The sequence below is a fragment of the Amphiprion ocellaris genome, chromosome 16 (assembly GCF_022539595.1).
Source record: "Amphiprion ocellaris isolate individual 3 ecotype Okinawa chromosome 16, ASM2253959v1, whole genome shotgun sequence".
Lineage (NCBI taxonomy): Eukaryota > Metazoa > Chordata > Actinopteri > Pomacentridae > Amphiprion > Amphiprion ocellaris.
In genome coordinates this window covers 31,732,357-31,753,939 of record NC_072781.1, presented here as the reverse complement: position 1 = coordinate 31,753,939, position 21,583 = coordinate 31,732,357, and the positions used below count along the sequence as shown (strand labels likewise).

Genomic DNA, 21,583 nt, shown 5'->3' with positions numbered 1-21,583 from the left:
AGCTGTTACCGTCTCTGTTAGTGTCTCTGTTAGCGTCTCTGTTAGCGTCTCTGTTAGCATCTCTGTTAGCTTCTCTGTTAGTGTCTGTTAGCGTCTCTGTTAGCGTCTCTGTTAGCTTCTCTGTTAGCTTATCATTAGGGTCAGTCTGAGGTCATTGATAAAGTGATGAATCAAAGCGTTTCCTTTCATCTTCCTGTTCAAAAAGAATATTTTCTCTCTTTGTAAATCTGTGAAAGCTTCAAAAGACAAACTCAGATCAAACTGGATGACATAACTCGCGACTGAAACTCGTTTTGAAGGACACTGATTCATGATGTGTATCAGCTGCATCTCTTTATCCGTCTCATGAAATCTATTTTTTCTCTCCCTCTGAGCTATAAAAACCTTCGGCCTCTCCGTCTCCCCACCCTTCTCCTCCTCTTATTTGTGTGTTTTCTGGTTCAAAGGCAGTTCTCGGGTGCGATAAGGGACACCCATTTGCGAAATGAGGGGGAAAACGGGGTCAGATGGTGACTTGGATAGAGCTGCCGCCGTGTGCGAGTCCAGATATTTTACCTCTGGCTCGTGTTTTCTTTAAGTTTATTTAAATCCCTGCTGCTGTCACAGGAGAAACCACAACACTGCAATCTTGGTGGTTTTGTCTTTTTCATACTTGTAATTGAAAAGTTTACGTTGCCATTTATGTGCTGAGTCAGTCTGAGGGACCTTCGAGACGCCGTCGTGTGACTTCAGGAATAAAAACGGACTCAAGTTCACGGGCGTTAAAATAGTCCATCCAGTGTAACCAACATTTAGTTTGGCAGCGCACTTCTGAATATGTTTCTGTGCAGTTCTACAGAATCTTGTGTTCAGCGTTTGACATTTTTCATCTTTTGCATCATCTGTTTGTATTTGTTTTCTCCGTGCAGCTGCAGCGCTTTGTCATTAGTGCAGCATAAAAATGGAAAACGAAATCTTGAGTGAGAAAAGTTCCTTTTTAGTTCAGAAAAAAGGACATTTCTTTTCATTTATTTGCCATATAACCTGTACCCGACCTCTTCACCTCTCTGGTTGAGAACAACAGGCACACATGAAGTACGATTTGTCTAAATGGCCGTTTCAGGTCATTGGGAGAGCGCTTAATTACAATAATGAGCTAAAAGAGCGGTCGTTAGAGGAAAAACTAACTAACAGGCCGGGTAACAGCGATCCACAAACAAACTTCGCTCAGGTTTATTTATAAAAAGGCTTGGAGAAACAAACATTGCAAGGAAAAGCTTTTAACGGAGCAGGAGAGGCTTCACATACTGCTGGAAACGGGAAGACAATGGATGTACTGAACACTGAACTACTATCTTTTTACGAATATCATTATAAGAGTCAGGTACACTTTAAAAAAAAAAAAAAGAAAGACCATAAAAATGTTTTTAAAAATGGGTTAAAAAAAGCAGTAAAAGCATTAAATTTAATGGCAAATACCTGTAAAATAATGCTTTGTTGCCTAATTTGTTATTTTTTGGTCAAACAATGTAAAACAACAACTGGCTATTTGTAAAAATAAGATTATGAAACATCACAAGATCTTCACAAGATGGTCTTCATGCTGTAATTTGAGTTAAGACACTACCTGGGTTTGCAAATAGCTCTCTAGCCCTGTTTTTGCTTTAGTTTTCTTCTCACACAGCAGTTTACTCGAACAAAATACTGGATAGTGCAATAGGGTTGATATAATAACTTTCTCTACTTTGGACTCTTTGGTTCTGGTTTTCAATCAGTGAGTTGCATAAATTTTCAGGTCACCAAAATTGAACTCTGAAGAATGAGTCCCTCTAAAAACAGTTTGTAGATTATTGTTCTTTTACCCAGAAAGTGTGTTTGGATGTTGTGATCAAACACGTGCAGCTTTATTCACATCTGTTCTAATCTGGGGGAGGCGAGAATCTAAAATCTCGGACAACCATGAGAAGGAAGCGAGAAAATGTGTTTTTTTTGGGGGGGTAATTTTGGTGAACCAGCTATTTGAGATAAAAGCCGATTCTGAGATGCAGAGATGAGCGTTTGCAGGAGCAGCAGAGTCTCAGCAGACCAGCTGGAGGAAGCGAAGATGGCGAACCAGTCTGAGGAGGCGGAGGAGGATGTGGAGAGGGAGGAGGAAGAGCGGGTACGGACATACAGCCGTACAGCAGATAATTACTGGCTTTGTCAGACAACATCTGTTATGTCAGCATTCCAGCCGTCAGCCTGGAGGAGGACGAGCTAAAAACCGCCTGCAGAGTTCAGGGTTGTTCAGAGGGATGGACAGAAACAAGGCCAGACACAGGAAGACAAAGCTCCGTTCACTTCGGACCGCTTCAGCTTCGTGTTTATGTGGAAGCCTTCAGCCGGAGGGTCACAAGTTCAAACCCCCGTCTGCCCTGCTGCGTGTCCTTGACCACGACCGACTCCCCTCAGGCTGACCATGACCTCCGACCTTCCTGTAGCCTCCTGCAGGGATCAGTTTGAGCTGCCTAACTAAACTGTCTTTGAATTTGCTTTGCTACTTTGCACTAATGATGCAAAAATCTCCTGCTAGAGAAGACAGAGCTGGTCTGAGGTAGCCTTCTGAGGTCAGTTATGCTCTTTATGGCCCAGTAGGACAAATCTGCAGCCTTCAAATTAGCAAATTAACCCTTTAATGCATAACACAGGACAAGAGATACCCATTTTCCATTAAATATGGGTCATTTTTGACCCATGTATGTGCATCAAAGGGTTAAACGTTGCAAAAACAACTTTTTAAGACCTACAAAGACTGGTTGTTGCCATTATTTTTTTGTTGCTTATGGTGTCAATTTACAGCACAGAAATGCTTGTCAGATCTTCTATGAGCATCTGAAGCATGATGGTGGCAGTATCATGATGTGAAGCGTAGTGGTGGAAGGATCATGATGTAAAGCATGGTGGTGGCAGCATCATGATGTGAAGCATGGTGGTGGCAGTATCATGATGTGAAGCATGGTGGTGGCAGTATCATGATGTGAAGCGTAGTGGTGGAAGGATCATGATGTAAAGCATGGTGGTGGCAGCATCATGATGTGAAGCACGGTGGTGGCAGCATCATGATGTGAAGCATGGTGGAGGCAGCATCATGACTTAAAGCATGGTAGTGGCAGTATCATGGTTGTTAGATTGGCCACCAGCATCTCAAATTCCCTCACTGCACCAACTCTGAGAGCTTGCCACTTCAGACTACAGAAATTGTGGCATCTTATCTGTAGTTTAAGCTTTTCACATGGACTACATTGTCTTAAAATTTGCTGTCATTTTCCCTAACGCTGACACACCTCCTTCTGCAGTAAACAGAGCTAGTCTGAGGTATCTTAAGTCAATTATGCTGCTTATGGAACAATGAATAAATGTGCAAATTAAACATACTGAGACGGTGATTTTGACATTATTATACAAGGCTGACGGTGCTTGTTGGATCATACAGCAGCATCTGAAACTACCTTACACCCCACAATCTTCTTATATTTTCTGCAGTCTAAACATGTCTATCATCATTTTGCACGCATTACAAGTGAGTGCAGCATCTCCAGCTTGTACTATGTTGACCAGGCAAACACTATTAGGAGCCTGATTCATTTGAAGCATGCTGTAACTTAAAGAAACACTGATGGCACTGAGGCATGTGACAAAATAGGCTACTGATCTTTTCCCCTGCGTCAACACACATGCACAATCTAAAAAGACAAGCAATTTAATTAAATTCTCATCCTCTGTTGACTTCTGACTGCACTGTTTGCCTATAATGTGTTACAGATGTGAAAAGCTGCAACGGTGCATGATGCAGCAGGTGTGTTGCCCTTAAGGGGTTATAAAATAGAGTCAAAGTAGGAGGGAGGAAAGAATACAGGATGGGATGTGAGCACAGGAGATATATGAATAGAGAAAGAAACAAACTGCACTGAGATGAAAAGAGAAAAGTGGAGGTGCAGAAAAGGGAAGCTAGAATTGTTTAGAGGCGCAAACAGTTGGAGAACCAAGTGACAGATTTACTCGCTGTTTTAAGGCGGCAGCAAGATGCTGCATTGGTGCTACAAAGAGCTTTGCAGGCTGCCTGTTGTAGCTGTCTGCTGCCACTAGTGGGCAGCATCACAAATATGTGAAACAGCTGCAAATGCAGGCTTCTCTTGTTCGTATTTGTGGTGTCACAGCTCCTTCTGCTTTTGCTACTGCAGCAATAAAAATAACTCACAGTGGAGTGGAGTCGACTTAAACTGAAAATAACAATGGGTCATAATTGAAGAACATGACTAGCAGGTCTGTTATACATTAAGTGTAATGTTGTAAATTGAGTTTTTTGACCATCAGATGCTATGTTTGTTGGACGCCAAACACTGCACATAATCACACACACCATCCACACTGTGAAGCACAGTGGTGGCAGCATCATGATATGAAGCATGGTGGTGGCAGTATCATGATATGAAGCATGGTGGTGGCAGCATCATGATATGAAGCATGGTGGTGGCAACATCAAGATGTGAAGCATGGTAGTGGTTGTGGTTATGCTGTTAATTATGTTATATATTTTTATTGTACTGACGACTTCCTAGGAATCTGTTTTCTGTACACTTCTAAATAAACAGAGGCAGCAGACCAACCTTTCTTGTTAATAAGACTCGTGTACCACGTCAGAAAATGTCGTACTCTACCCTCAGGTGCAATCAACAAAATATCTCGGCAGCAAATTCAAAGAACTGCCTCGGGGCGGCTTCACCCAGTCATAGGTAGTTTCCAAGTCTTTGTTGTAGCTGTATTTCCTTTACTTTGTGCTACTTTCCGTCATATTCTCCCAAAACCGGCATAACTTGTCACTTTGTGGTGACTCATAATTTTCCCGTTTGGGTGTAGCATAGGCATGGTAACAATTTAACCTGCAGTTGACCCATGTTAGTGCCGTGATCAAACAGCCCCATGATGACAGCCTTCAATGCTTCCTTCACAGCCGCTGGATAAAAGCCAGATTATAGAAAAGCAAACATCCTGTAGTGCTGACTTTTGAATTTTAATGAGGAACGTCTCAATGCGTGGGAAAAAAACTAGTCCTATTATTGCCCTTTTAGGTAAAGCCTCTCACTCGGATCTTGATGACACCTAAGACCAATTTCATAAAAACTCAGTGTATAAAATCCCCACATAAATCTGATAGAAACCTCTTGAAACATTTTGTAACTTTGCCCCAAAATAAAGTTCAATAAAAGTACTTTTCTTGCAGATTATACTTCTACCACACAGCATGTTTTTTGTGAGTGAAATAACAAATTTAGCTGAATGTCTACTGGTTACTCCACCAAGGACTGTGGCGGAGTTATGTGATGATCGGTGTTGGTTTGTCTGTCTGTCTGTTTGCAACATTACTCAAAAACGGACTAACAGATTTGGATGAAATTTTCAGGGAAGGTCAGAAATGACACAAGGACCAAGTGAGTACATTTTGGCAGTGATGCGGCTTATAGTCTGGATCCACGGACTTGTTAAACATTTCTGCATTATTGTGAGATAGCGGCATGGCGTCACTGTAACCATGACAACAAGTGAACACTACGTCAGCTGCCTGCTGATGATCACATGATTGTGATCCTACTACAAATCCACTGCTGTGGACTTATCAGGACTTATCCATCATAAATGATAAACGGAACAACTGATTAAATTGTGGGGGTGTTTCTGAGTCTCATCAATTCCCGCCACCGGCTAAATATTTAGGTCACGTGATTCGCTATCCGTACATAACGTACACATGTATAACACACACCTGTGCTCAGCGCAAGGTCATTTTGTTTGTGGGTACATCTATATTAAATGACCACAATCTATGTTGCCGTGATTTCTGGTCATCAATAACTAATAAACAAACGCTGTTTTTCTGACAATGCCATATAGGGGAATGAGCAGCCTTGGAGGAGGACTGTTTTTCTAGTTTCCTAGTCATTTGGTTTGAATAGCTGCAGACTGTGAACTTTCAAAAGCTAAATCCAATCAGCTCATTGTGCAAATGACAAAAAACATAGTTTACAAGTTAAAATTACAAATCTTAAGCTTAAAGAAAACCAACTTGTGCATGATTCAATACAGCTTTTTAAAACTCAGTTTAATGTATAAAAATCAGTGATCTAGCGTTGAGGAAAAGACTTATTTAGGTCTCAGAAGTTGATATGAAGTCAAACTCTGATGTGTGTTAAATCCACCAGATGCTCTGATATTTCTTTCCTTTATTGAAGGATTAAAAACTGTTGGCTCTCTGCAGACGGAGCTGAAAGTAGTGAAACATTCGCATATTCAGTGCAGCCTCCCACTCATTACCACAGTAAACTTCCCCTCTTCTATCAGTTCTCACGTTAGCACCGAGATCCTTCTTCGTCGTTTCCTCCGTCTTGTCGACAGGTTTCTGCAGCATGTTTTCATTTTGTCCCTTTATTAAATCAATCTGTTTCTTTATTATGTTTATTTTTACATTTTGCAGCTGGATGTGCTGTGCAATGGAGAAATCATGGGCAGAGATGTCTATGATGAGATGCTTTCTGATCATCAATAAGTAATAAACAAATGCTGCATTTCTACAAAAAATGCTGCATTTCTGACAGTGCCATATGGAGGAATGAGAAGTCTTGCCAGAGTACTGTGCTCTCTGAGTGCTTTTCTAGTTTTCTTTGTTCCTGTCACATTTTTTACTCACCGTGGACTAATTCTTCACTACAATATAAAGTCCTGCACCTCTATGAAAACAGAACTATTGTGACTAGAAGTAGAGAGAACTCAGAAATGTTTTATATGTAGTATGACACAGTGGCAATGCCATAATCATAAAAAAGAAAGGTACATTTTTAGATTTTTTTTGAAAAAAATGGAATGAAAATGTACAACTTTTTTCCCACAGATATTACCATTACTAGTAATTAAGGTCACTGCATACTATGCATGTTTGTCTGTTTATGCTTCTATTTAGTTTCCATGCTCGTCTCCTCTCTGCTCTGTGTAAACACTGCCTGCAGTTCAACATGGGTCACATTAGGGTCTTCCATGGCTTCCCAGTTGCAGCAAGGGCCGTAAATTTTCATTTTTTAAAATAATCTCTTCAGAGTTCACTTGTTATTTTAAGTGAAATTCTAAATATGACACATAGAATAATGCGATTTTGATGAGATGTCATAAGTTTAGGCTTCGATCTGGTGAATTTACTTGGTGGAACTGCATAAGTTTAGTTTGAGGGCTGTACAAAAGTTGAAAAAACTGATGACACTTTAAGTTTTTACATTTTTGGGCTCAGATAAAAGGTGCAATTCTGACAGTTTTGAAGATAATATGCTTTTTAGACCTGCGAGTTGGTTTTTGGGATTCAGAGGGTTAACCGTGATCTATCTTTGCCCATCTCAGATGTTCTCATCCAGAAATCTGTTTTGAGATCTCAGAATTTGGAGAGTTTTGGGGTTCAAAGAGTTACTGTGCAGTCCCACATAAAGTGGGATGAACGGATAAAGTAAAATGTTATTTTTATACTGTTATTAAACTGATTGGATCGCATTCTGAGAGTATAATGTTGGGTAACTTTTGCTGGAAGATCGTGACTGAGGAAAATGCTTCTTCAAAGCAGAATTCAAAGCTGTTCCTGGCCGTTTGGATGGAAGCTGCTTCTGGAAGGTGTCCAATCAGAACAGAGGGGGTTCAGTGGGATCTTAAAGTGACAGGAGCTAAAAGAAACTGACCTTAAGAGATGCATGAAGAGCCAAGATGGGATAAATAAGGAGTTTTTAAATCGCAAATCATGCAGAGATTCACCAGCAGAGCCCAGGGATACAACTGTAGACTAGAACATGTGCCTGAAATAAGCCCTTTAAGACGGAGAGCTTGTCTGACTGTCTGCCACATACCAGAGTACAGTTCAAGAGTTCAGTTAATTCATGAACTCTGTCAGGGCACCACACCCAGGCAGCGGCACATGAAAGCCTCCTGGATGTTTGTGCTGCTGCGTCCTCATGCATTAGTGACTCTACAGTATGTGTGGAAGTGTTTAAGTTTGTCCGTACATGAACGTGGGTTAAAGCCGTCTACACAGGTGTTTTCACTTATATCTGCCTGATTGAACCTCTGAGTGGGCGTCGGCTCACCGTGACTGACAGCTCTGCGACTCTCTGGCTAATTATGTCACTTGTCAAATGGAACAAATAAAACGTTTAGCGTTCTCGCCTACAGCAGCCGTGTCACGCCGAGGTTTCTACAAATGCACACTGGAGGAATGCAAGAGGTCGAAGCATCACTAAGCAGCCTGATTTCCAGCAGCTTTGGGTTTTGCTGCTTGTTGAAACCTTTTTGCACATTTGAATTATTCTAAAGACACTTGTGGGTTTGTAGTGAGGAACAAAGTCTGGAATGAAATGACTGCGGGTGCATCTGAAACTAGTGAAGTTGCCCTAGTTTAATTTATCACCACATTTATCTGTATCTACTTCTGCTTTTATCTGGGTCGCAGAGTCACACGAGAACACATGAATTCATGTATTGATAGAGAAGGTGTAACTGTGTGAAATGCCTCTACAAACTACATATCAAAGCCAAAAAGGCACTTTACAGTGTATTTAGGCCTGACATTTAGTAAGTATAGTGTAATTTTGACGTTTGCATGTATTTTTTGTGCTTAATATCCACATTCAATCTGAAAAATCGTGTTTTTATGGTGTAGGAAAGCAGGACAAAGTAAAATTTGTACAAATAAAGCAAAATATGACAGATTTTTTCTGTGTTAAAACCAAGAGCTAGAACACTTGACCCACCTGGACGGATGAGTTGGGGACATTTTTTAGGCACACCTGCACAAACTCTTCTTGCACTTTTTTTAAAGTTGGAGGTTAATGGATGGATGAAAATTGGTGGTAGATAAACTAGAGACAGTTAAGCTAACTTTGGCCAAAGGCCTTATAGAGTTTGGCTTCAGTCAGACTTAACTTGAACATATATTCAACAGTCTGCACACTTTAGACCACAAAGTGTAAATCCATCCTCTGCTTGGTTAATTTCTCTGCAAATACACTCCCATTCAAAAGTTTGGAGTCACTTAGAAATGTCCTCATTTTGAAAGTTCATTTTTTTCAATGAAGATAACATTAAATGAATGATAAATCCAGTCTAGACATTATTAATGTGGTAAATGATTATTGTAGATAAATTAGACAAACAACACGAAACAAAACAAAAACAGAGACAAAAAAGTAGGCAAAAAGTTAAAGTGACAAAAAATGGACAATGATAAAAAATGAGACAAACAATTACAAAAATGACACAAGACAAAAAATGACAGAAGCGAGAAACAAAGCAACAAAAAAGTAGGCAAACAACACAAGCGAGACAACAAAACACAAAATGACATAAACGACACACAAAACAACGAATAAAGCAGAAGACAAGATGACAAAAGTAAGACAAAAAACACAAGCGAGGCAAAAAGGAAACACAAAACGACAAGAACATGAGACAAATGTCAAAAGTCAGAGAACAAATAACAAAAACAAGACAAAATGTTTCAAAAACGGGACACAAAATGACAAAAGAACAATGAGCAATCAAGTAATTTACTTTATGTTCAAAACTTGTCATGGTCTAGAAATGATTTTAAATTAATAGTTGTATAAATTTACAATCTACAGTTAATGCCTTCTAATTTTTACACTTTCCAAAGTCGTCCCGCAGGCTGGATTGGACCCTCTGGAGGGCCGGTTTTGACACTCCTGATTTAGAGAAAAGAGGAAACTGCCCAGTTTTTAATGTACCTGATGAGTCAGAACATAATGTGTGCTGCAGCAACATAAATACAATGTGACAAACTTCTGAGAAAACCAGCCCTAACAGCAACTTTACAGCACTTACAAACTGAGAACCACCTTCACAACTTCAAAAGCAGAAGTTAAGTATAGAAACACATCAGTCCATCCCCCAAGTGAAGAATTAAACCTTTACTCCTCAGTAGCAGCCTTCATTTAAGACTTCAGGTGGACTGTCAGCTTTGTGCAAGATGAAAAGAGAATCCAGGGAGGTGGCTGTTACTTACAATCCAAATGTTTTCTCGTCTCCAGGTATGATTTGTTCTGGCTTTATCAATTACAAGCTTCCCATTGCATGAAATATTCCGTTTTTCACCTTTTGCATTCAAAAAGAGGCCGTCGAGGAGATGCTGGATGAACAAAGTTCAAAACTTTGACCTGGAGACTAAACTTTGTGTGATATGCTGAAGGTGTGGTTACGCACAAGTTTTCATTAGGATAGAAAAATGAACCGTTAAATGGTGTTCTGCTTGGCAGGAGCTGATTTAGTAGAAAATCAAACTGTTCAACACATTGTTTTATTAACTAGCTTTTATTTACAGGTTTTGTCTATGTTGGATGATGCATCTGTTGTTGCAGAAAATAGTTTATTTAAATGGACCAGTACGTAGAATTTAGTGGCATTTAGTGGTGAGGTTGCAGGTTGTAACCAACTGAAGACCTCTCCATCATCCCTCCCTTTCCAATCATGTAGGAGAACTTAAGGTGGCAACAAGTACAATGTAGAAATGCCGTCTTTCGTTTGACTTTACCATTCTGGGTTCATGCAGGAACATGAAATAGGACTTGCTGCCGATGTACACTATCATTCAAAAGTTTGGGGTCACTTAGAAATGTCCTTACTTTTTGAAAGAAAAGCAGTTTTTTTCAATGAAGATAACATTAAATGAATGATAAATCCAGTGTAGACATTGTTAATGTGGTAAATGACTATTGTAGCTGGAAACAGCTGATTTTTAATGGAATATCTCCATAGAGGTACAGAGGAACATTTCCAGCAACCATCACTCCTGTGTTCTAATGCTACATTGTGTTAGCTAATGGTGTTGAAAGGCTCATTGATGATTAGAAAACCCTTGTGCAGTTATGTTAGCACATGAATAAAAGTGGGAGTTTTCATGGAAAACATGAAATTGTCTGGGTGACCCCAAACTTTTGAGCGGCAGTGTATATATAAAGAGCTCATTCAAAGGTAAAGAATGCACGTGTCTAGACAGGTTTTTAGAGCTGCCAGAACCTGCAGAAATTCTCTTTGTAGATCCTCTTTCAGGGCTATTTTCAGGGAAGAAAAAGCACTTAATTAAGGGTAGGTACCCCTCAATATCCCTGGAAACCAATGCTGGGTTCAACATTGATTGGTTAAACATTTTTGTTAAGGTGTAATCTTCTAATCAACATCACCATCAACACTGTGAAACTCGCCATATGAGCTAACATATCCAACCTCCATTGTTTAATTTCCTACCTGCTCACAGAACTATTTCTTATGTTTAGTCACATTCAGAGTCGATGCTGTTTGATGGAAACACAAAGGTTGAAATGGTCGATTAGAGGGAATGTTGGTGCCACTTCACCACTTACTTAAATCTCACACACTGCTTCTTTAAATGTCTAAAATCAACTGTACGTAATTTATTTTAGTTGTTTAATTTAGTCTTTTGCATTCAATCTGTCCCTTTTCAGATGAACTTGAGGAAGATTCTCTGTATGAAAATGCAGCAGTTTGCGCTGTGGTCGACAAAACAGCAACTTCAGGTACATTTTGAACACAAAGCGTTAATTTAACCAGATTGGGTTTAACAGAGAAGTGTTTATCTTGCTTGTGTGTCATTATAAACAAATTTCAAATGAATTATTCTGTTCAGAGAAGAAGATTCTCTCCATCATTAAGCCTTTTGCACCAGTCGCGGTTTGTTGGGTGGTTCTGGTTATAATCATGGCGCTCCGCATCCATTGTGAGTACGAATCCAATCACAAGGAGAACTTCAAGAAGCTGTGCATTAAGTTGCAGGAGTAAACTTGGTTGTTTCTCCTGCCTTTCAGTTTTCATGCTAAGCTAGGCTAACTACATCCTGACTCCTGCTCTTAATGCACAGACGTGTGATCGATATTCATCTGAACATGTGTTTTTATATAGATACAACTGTACACATTTTCCTAGATGTTGAACCATTCCTTTAAGAAATAACAGGCCTGTTTTGCTGTTTTACAATCAGCTCATTAAGATGGCAGCACTTTTGTCATAAATTCTGATTTAATCAGTTTATGTCCAGACAAACACACCTGCCTGTTTTTTCCCTTTCTAGTTACATCTGTCATTTCTGCAAAGCTGAGCGATGAGGTGAAAACTTCAGACGACGCCTATCAAAACCTCTTAGATGCCACCAAAGAAAATGAAAACTTGACGATGCATCACAGTAATCTGGAAGTCCAGATAGACACTCTGAGATGGATCAACTCTGTCTTATGGAACAACATTACAATCCTGACTGAAGAAAACTACCAGATGATGCAAGAAAATCACACTTTATGGGCAAAAATGCAGCAGATCAAGGAACAAATAAATCAAATGAAGACAGAAATCCAAAAGCTGAGAGCAGAAAACCAGCAGCTGAGAGGATACCAGGTTACGACTCCTGGTCCAAACTGGACCTATTCTAAAGTCTACGTCAGAAAAAGTATGCAAATGTCTTTAAACTGCTCCAGATTCAATCAATATCACTGTCTCACTCCATTAATCTGGTGCAACTTTTGCTTTTTGTTTCTCTCAGAGAGGCAGACTGAACCTTGCCAGGCAGGATGGCTTCACTTCCAGTCTAAATGCTACTTGATCTGTAGCCGTGACTCTCCTGATCAGAAAACCTGGCAAGCAGCTCGAGACGACTGCAGAGAAAAGGATGCAGATTTGGTTGTTATACAAAGTCCAGAGGAGCAGGTAAGTGTGCAATGCAAAGAATGCAGCCTGTAAAAACTCACAACAGTGATTTCAGCAGCATCCATACATGAGAACTGATGATGATATGTTCTAAAGTTTGTGCAGAATTAAGCTTCAGTGAATTATAATTAATAAGCTAAATTCTGTACTGATGTTTTTCTGCCATCGTCAGGACTTCATCTGTAGCAGCAGTGCAGCTGGTTTTGGAGTCGACGGCTTCTGGATCAGCCTCAGAGTTGAAGGCGGCAGCTGGAAGTGGCTCAACGGAAACGATCTGACTGAAAAGTAAGACAAATGTTTAAAAGCTATGAATTATAAATGTAGTCAGTTGTGATCTGAACGCCCTGTTTTTCTCTCAGCTACTGGATACGACCACCTGCTGACAACCAGAACTGTGCGATCGCAGTCAAAGACACCAGAGGATGGAGAGCTGAGAGCTGTGATGTTAGAAACGAATGGGTCTGTGAGAAGGACGCTCTGCCAAACTGAGAATGTTACTGCAACCTCTGTAGCCATTACTGATGCAATGCAATGTAAATACTGTGTCTATATTTCATTTTTTTCCTCTTTAATCAGGGGTGTCAAACTCATCTTAGTCCAGGTTCCACATTCAGCCCAGTTTGATCTCCAGTGACCAATAAAATCACAGCATAATAACCTATAAATAACCACAACTCCAAATGTTTCCTTTGCTTTAGTGCAAAAAAAGTACATTCAGAAAATGCTCACATTTAGCGAATTATCTTTTTTATAAAAGTTTATGAACAACCTGAAATTTCTTAAGAAAAATAAGTTCAATTTCAGCGACATGTCGTCTCAGTTTACATTAAAACTTGTGTTTCTACAAAGGAATGAAACATTTAGTCACAGGTATCTGGAACTGAATAATATAGTATTTATGATCAATATGACAAAAATCTGACAAAAAAAGACAAAAAAACCCCCAAAAAAAGACAAAATATTACAAAAATGAGATACAAAATGATAAAAAATGAGACAAATGACATGAAACAAAACAAAAAAAGAGACAAGAAATTAGATAAAAAAGTTACAAAGCGACAAAAAAATGGACAAACAACAAAAACCAGACAAAAAATTACACAAATGACACAAACAAGACCAAAAATGACAAAAGCGAGAAGCAGGACGACAAAATAGTAGACAAACAACACAAGTGAGACAAAAAGGCAACACAAAACGACAAAAAACAGAAACAAAACAACAAAAACATGAGACAAATGACAAAAGTCAAACAAAAAACAACAAAAAACAACAAAAAAGACAAAATATTACAAAAATGAGACACAAAATAACAAAAGAACAATGAACAATCTAGTATTTTACTTTATGATCAAAACAACTTGTCATGTTCTATAAATTATTTTAATTCATAGTTTTACAAATTTACAATCTGCAGTTCATTTTTTCTCTGTAATTTTTTCACTTTACAAAGTTGGGCCGGATTGGACCCTCTGGAGGGCCGGTTTTGGCCCACAGACTGCGTGTTTGACACCCCTGTCTTAAATCAGACAGATAAGACATTATTTCTGCAATAGTTGCGTGAACAGTTTAGAACCAGCTTGTAAAAAGCTACAGTAACAGTAATGCTGCTTTTGGTTTTTCATATGTGTACATCTTGCCGCATTTCATTAAATATGACATCTATGAATGAAAACTAACAGGCACTGAGGTGGGTGTTTTTTTATTTTAAATATACTTGGTGACAGCGAGCAGAAAACAAGTGAACTTTTGAGTGGAGCCACAGCAGTGCAGTTCTGTACTATGATGATGTTTTCTCATGTAAAAATGCTCGGCCTCTTCAGGCTTGGACAAGTGCAAACTTTGCTTCTGCAGCACTGAGAAAGTATGTGTGTGTGTTTAAAAAATATCCAACAGTCAATAGGTTTAATGGCAGCAATCAGCTGTGTTTTATCCTGCACTCTACTGTGTATTTATACACACAGAGAGAAGAAGAAGAAGCAATAGACTCTTAAAGGCACGTTAAGATTCAAGATGACCTAATTTATCCACCACATAAAAATACGACAAATACCGTGCAGACATAAAACACAAAGCGTAGTGTTATGTGTGTTTAAATACTCCACTGCTGGAGGGATGAAACCCTGAAGCATCAATGTGAGGCCTGGAACACAAAGCCGAACCTGAAGCCCTGAATAGCAAAATGATAACACTGTGTTAAGAAATATTGTGTTACATGATGACAAACTAGCTGCAGGTTGAATAAGGAACCTGCATCTAAGCAACTTAAACATGATTTTTAATGAGACAGTGATGCTGATGTTAATTCCTCACATTGGTTTAGGATTATAGTTTGCTCTTTTTCATACAAATATGCAGCTTTAAACCTGTCCTAGTTACTCCACCAAGGAATGTAGCGAAGTTATGTGACGATCGGCATTGGTTTGTCTGTCTGTCTGTTAGCAACATTACTCAAAAACAGACAAACAGATCTGGATGAAATTTTCAGGGAAGGTCAGAAATGACACAAGGACCAAATGATTTTAGCAGTGATGCAGCTTATAGTCAGTTCAACATAGTCGGGTTTTCTTTAAGTCGGCTCGATAAGAACTAAAGCCCCAGTCAGGTTTAATGGTGTCACAAAGGTGGTTTTCAACTTTCTTTCTTAACTCAGACTTTCTGCTTCAGATTCGGTGCACATTCACAGAAAAGCGGGCGTTGATTTGATGCTTCTTCTGCACAAAACAGCTGCTTCAGTCAACAGGTTGTTTTCATGGAGAACAATGAGGAACATAAAATGTATGACAGTTAAAAGCTGCTACTGCAAATGATGCAAGACAGGGATGCTGGTAGAAAACTGTTAAACATGTAAAATACTAATTTTACCCATCATTGCAGCTGATTATTTCTAACAGATAAGGCTATTAAACTTTAAACTTCATATATTCAAACATGATATTGTATTGAAGTGCTTGTAGGTCTGACACTGTCCCATAATGAAGGAAATCACTTATTTGTTGCCAAATCAAAGCGAAACTAATGTACTGATTGAATATTCTGTGTAATAAATACCAGTAGAATAATCAGTGTTCTATCGGCTGCAGTAGCAACAGTTTAAACGGACCAAACATAAACATGTGCTTATGGGATTTCTGCATCACCAACTAAATACATGTTGGGTTCCCACGGCAACGCGATGCATACAGTGTGTAACTGTATGGCTTCATTCAGTGGTTTTAGTAACGTACAGCTCAAGATGTTAATAGATAAAACATTTTCCCTCAACTCAGAATCTGCATCGCTCATAAATAAACATCAGGAAACGCCTTGTTTAAAAGGAGACGAGTCTTTCAGTCCATTTAACCCTCGTGTTGTTTTAGGATCAAAAATGACCCGGCCATCTCACACAATGAGAAGACGTCATAGATCAGACTTTTTCAGACTTACAGGAGGAAAAACAAGGTCTGTAAAACAAATACTGTGCGCTGCACATGTGAGAAATACATCTGTAAAGTCCATGCACACACACTTATCATTCTGTCCCACGTGTGCTAGTTAGAGTTTAATATATTCTTCATATTTTTGTTTTGCATCTATTGTTTTACTTTATTCTTAATATTGTTGATGGTTATGCACCTTAGGGATGGGAGCAATGATTCCAAAGATGTGAGAAGACTAGTATTTTGTAGTTGAGAGTTTGTAGTTGAATTCCATTGTACAGTATACAGTGCACTATAAACGCATTTAAAGCTACTTTCTGCACATTTCTGATACTTTCCTGGGATTTACAAGTACTCTCTCTTGCTAAACAAATAAAGTATACACCTGTGCAGCACCTTTAGCAACAATAACAGTGATAAAAACCTCTACTTTAGTAAAGGAAACAGTTATAACGTGTTAAAACAGTCTTTCTGCCCTCTGAAGACTTAAAACCCAGACATTCACAAAGTGTGTGATGCATGACAGGTTGTTTCTCCATGGAACATAGACTTTGGGTGGAAAATCTAATTAAGCTGCTTTATTTTAGAGTCTCAGTGGAGGTGGCTCATTTTTGACCCTGAGGACAAGAGGAGTGTACAGGATGGTAAGACAACACGAGGGTTTAATCAGAAACTCTGAACAGAACCTGCTCCAGACCTGGTTAGCTGTGCAGCATCAGTTACCATGGAGATCTAACCAGGTAAAAACACAGCCCCCCTCCTGACACTTAAAACTCTGACTTTCGGCTCAGCATGCCTCACTAACCCACTGATCTCGCTTCGTAGTTCAGCCCTCAGGCCTCTGAATGCAGGACGTGGGATTGAAGGGTGGATTGCAAACCTTGAAAAACACACAAATGCACGTTAACCACAAAGTCACACAACAAAAATGTAGCTAATAGACCTCAAAAGACTGTGACTGCAGTTGAGTCGGTGTTGTATCTCCTGGAGGCGGTGAGAGTTGTGTGTTGTGTTGCAGAGACTGATACAATCTCCAAACACACACTCTGGGTCATGGTGGGGTCCGAGTCAAACGGGCCGCGGCTGCATTCCTGTACGGAGGTTTGTGTTGATACATGCGTCGCAGCGCTGCGCGGCTGTCTGGACTCCCGGCCTGTGAATCCAAACACGGAGGGGTCAGGACCTCGCCGTATTGGTTTAGCGCCGAGATAGGTGTCACCACGGCGGGGTTACAGCCAAGCAGTGCCAGGCATAACTGGCTCCGGAATGACAACAAACACAGCCGGAGTGTTGTTCCAGCTAATTTGCTGGTGTTTTCCCAAAGCCGGGGCTTTAGCTAACAACACAGACCGCTTAACTCGATCAGTGTTCCGCTTTTTATTGGTCTTATTTTTCACATAACATGTTGTCGTTGCCCCTCGATGTCATCTCCACCCCCCTCAGCCTCCAGAACTTAACCCGGCCTGGCCCAGCCTCGGTTCTGTTTGATTAGCTTTTCATTGGCTTTAAATTGTTATGATTGGCTGTGATGTTTCAGCAGCCGGTTCAGAAAACAGAACCAGCATGAAAACAGAAAAGGACACGAACTGACAAACACCCAGCCAACAACACTGACAAGATTTAATGGATTTTTACTCCACCGAGGAGTCATGTGACAATCGACGTTGGTTTATCTGTCTTTTAGCAACATTACTCAAAAACGGACCAACAGATTTGGATGAAATTTTCAAGGAAAGGTCAGAAATGACACAAGGACCAAGAGATTAGAGTTTGGCAGTGATGCAGCTTATAGTCTGGATCCACGGACTTGTTAAAGATTTCTGTATCAATGCCAGATAGCGGCACGGCGTCCCTGTAACCATGACAACAAGTGAAAACTACGTCAGCTGTCTGCTCATGATCACATGATTGTGATCCTACTACAAATCCACCGATGCGGACTTATCAAGACTTATCTTTCAGAAATGATACAAGGAACAACTGATTAAATTGTGGGGGTGTTTCTGAGACCCATTAATTCCCGCTGCCCGCTACATATTTAGGTCACGTGATTCGGTATCCGTACATAACATACACATGTATAACACACGCCTGTACTCAGCACAAGGTCATTTTGTTTGTGGATACATCTATATTAAATAGCCTCATTCTATGTTGCTGTGATTTCTGATCATCAATAACTACTAAACAAATGCTGCATTTCTGACAATGCCATATGGAGGAATGAGCAGCCTTGACGGAGGCCTGCACTCTCAGAGGGCTTTTCTAGTTCTGTTTGGTTTGAAGAAAAGCAAAAAGTTTTTTTTTTTGCCCCATGCAGGAGAATTCTCCAGCACTAATACAAGACTCTGGAGAATGGTCTGACTATACGAGACCACCTAACATTCAGCCAGCTATTATACCATTAAGAAAAACAACCTTGGAATGAATGAATGAATGAATGGGGGAATGAATGACTTGATGGAGTAGCTCCTCTAGTTTGACCTTTGTTGTTTTTTCTTTCTCTGACCAAATATGTGTGCAAATTGCAGTAAGTTCCAGTTAATTTTCAGGGACTTACTGTTCCACAACTGCAAGCACAGGACAGCAGAATGACATCTGAAGCCTTAATGTGAATCTAATGTGATGTGACGGCCAAAATTGAGCTTTTATTATATTTTACAGTCATAGTTTAAAAAGCATTAATTGAATTGAAGTTAAATCTAAAAAGTATCAAATCTGCACAGACAGAAAGGTTTCCTGTTGGTTATCTGTTCAGTTGTTCCCTCTGGTTTATGTGACCTTTGTTGTTTTCTCTTTTATGTCTTAATGTGTGCAAATTGCATTAAGTTAGAGTTAATTTTGTTGGACGTACAAGGACACAGCTGCAAGCAAATAACAGCACAACCAAATCTGAAGCCTTGATATAAATTTTTTGTCATCCAAAAATTGAGTTTAAGTTGGTGAAAGCATCCATCAAAGAGCGATAAACAGAATAGCATTTGATCAATTCAAGATTGATAAAAGACTACAGATCTGTGTTATGTTTTAGTATCATGCTTCAGCTACATTTATTTACTTTTGTGATGTGTTTTTACTCTGTTTTGACAAATGATTGTGCAGAAGATTTGAAGAAAGAGGTCAAATACACACAATGTTGGTTGTTTTCTGTCCAAATATGTGTGCAAATTGCAAAAAGAGTTAATTTTTATGGCTGTGCAGTTATAAAGCTGCAAGCACAGGACTGCTGAACAACATCCAATGTCTTAATATTAATCTGATTTAATCTGTTTACTAGGACTGCGCTCCCTGAGTGCTTTTCTAGTTTAAAAAGCATCCATCCTGCATGAACTAACTTTAATAAAACAGACAAAAGAAGGATCCTATCTGTCCAGACAGCATGTTTGCTTGTTGCTCCATTCAGTTGTTCTTTCTGAATCAGGCCCCGCCCACAGCAGGTGATGTAACAGCAGGTGCAGGTGTTTCAGCTTTGACAGCTGATGGGAATTACCTGCTCGCTGATTGGCTGCATGGACTAACACGCAGAATTCCTGAGAGCTTTTTTCACCGTATTTTTCCTTGAAATCTCTGCGTGTTGCTCAGAAAACACTCCTGACCTGTTGGTAACCCAGCGGCTGTATGAACAACTCACACGACCGGTTCAGACGGACGTTTTTTACAGTGTATCCGTCTGTCCCTGCTGTAAAAGCAGAGCGGGCTGTCTGTGTGTCTGTTGTTGCTGAGTGCAGTGACCTGGGGTTACACTCTCTCTGTTCCCGTTAGCGTAAATATCCCTCTATTAGCAACAAGTGGTCTGAAAGCTCTGATCCTCTCAGAGCTGCTGGAAGCTTTTAGGGACAAGAGGAAAAAGCAGCAGCAGCTCCGACTGTTTAACTCTGACGGCATCTTTTTGATCCGGTTTGCTCGATAACAGGGGAGCAAACTGCAGCTAAATGTAGTCTTTGCTTCCTGTCGTGATGTTATTTTAACCTATGGAAGCGTATCTCCAGTTTGTAGTGAACTGAGACATTTTATCACACTTTGCAATTTATTCCTTTGGACCCAAAGCAGTTTAAGGGTCACGTTTTAACGTCCGTTCTAACGTCGTTTTTAAGTCCTGCACCTCTATGGAAACAGTAGAACCGTAGCTCGAAGGATAGAGACCTAAAATGTGTCTTCTGTGCAGTATGACACAGTTAGGATAAATATAAAATGAAAGGTTTATTAAAATGTTGGATAAAGACACCACAGACGCAATATCTGAGGGGTAAATGTGACTTCTTTGGGGGATTTAGCAAATTTATTCTGCAGAAAACCCCAAATTCTAACAGTTTCTATTATATTTTGCAGTCGTGGTTGAAAAAGCAAACTTAATGCGTGAAGAAAGACAATTGAAATACTTAATGAAGAGGTCAAAAGCAAATAATTTGAGAGGTAAATGTCATCTCTTCATAGAATTTAGAATATGCATCCTGCATAAAACCTACTTTCTTTACGGTGTTTTTTATTTTATTTTATTTTATTTTATTTTGCTGTCCTGGTTGAGAAAAAACATGAATTCTCTGAAAAGTTTAGTAAAAAATTTGATGAAGACGCCACAAGCACACAAAATCTGAAAGGTAAACGTGACTTCGTCTGGGGATTTAGCAAATTTATCCTGCAGAAAACCCAAATTCTTATAGATTCTATTATATTTTGCAATTGTGGTTGAAAAAACAAACTTAATTCTTTAAAAAGGTCATTGAAATACTTAATGAAGAGGTCAAAAACTAATAATTTGAGAGGTAAATGTCACCTCTTCATGGAATTTAGCATATGTATCCTGCAGAAAACCTACTTTTTAAATATTTTGTAGTCCTGTTTCAGTCGGCATTCATTTTTCATGAAGTAATATGGTCAAAACAGACAGAAAAAGAATCATCTCTTCCCAAAAAGCATGCTTTCTTGTTGGTTTTCTCAGTCCAGTTGGTTTTTATAGGATTTAGCAAATTTATCCTGCATAAAACCCCAATTTTTTGCTGTTTTCATGACATTTTGTTAAATTAATTATAAGACTGGATAAATAGGTGACGAACACATGATATTTCAGAGGTACTTCTAACTTTTCAGTGTTGGTTTGTATGTCTGTCTGTCTGTCTCTTCGCAACATTGCTCAAATAAAAAAGCAAAAGTTGTATTTGTAAAATAGACTTTATGAAGTAAAGATTAAACTGAGTCTCCTGTGGCTGCCAACACAGTTTACTCAAGAAGTTTCTAATTAGCTATGTGACAATCGCCGTTGGTCTGTCTGTCTGTCTGTCTGTCTGTCTGTCTGTCTGTCTGTCTGTCTGTCTGTCTGTCTGTCTGTCTGTCTGTCTGTCTGTCTGTCTGTCTGTCTGTCTGTCTGTCTGTCTGTCTGTCTGTCTGTCTGTCTG

At 39.5% G+C, this 21,583-nt stretch overlaps 1 protein-coding gene across 1 annotated transcript; it reads left to right on the top strand.

Moving 5' to 3' along the window:
- The first annotated feature begins 11,772 nt into the window (after positions 1–11,772).
- On the top strand, positions 11,773–13,260 carry LOC129350848 (C-type lectin domain family 4 member M-like). Its single transcript, XM_055018792.1, has 5 exons — positions 11,773–11,791; positions 12,143–12,514; positions 12,608–12,771; positions 12,944–13,056; positions 13,131–13,260. The coding sequence occupies exons 1-5, from the start codon at positions 11,773–11,775 to the stop codon at positions 13,258–13,260; spliced, it is 798 nt and encodes a 265-aa protein (XP_054874767.1).
- The last annotated feature ends 8,323 nt before the right edge of the window (positions 13,261–21,583 follow it).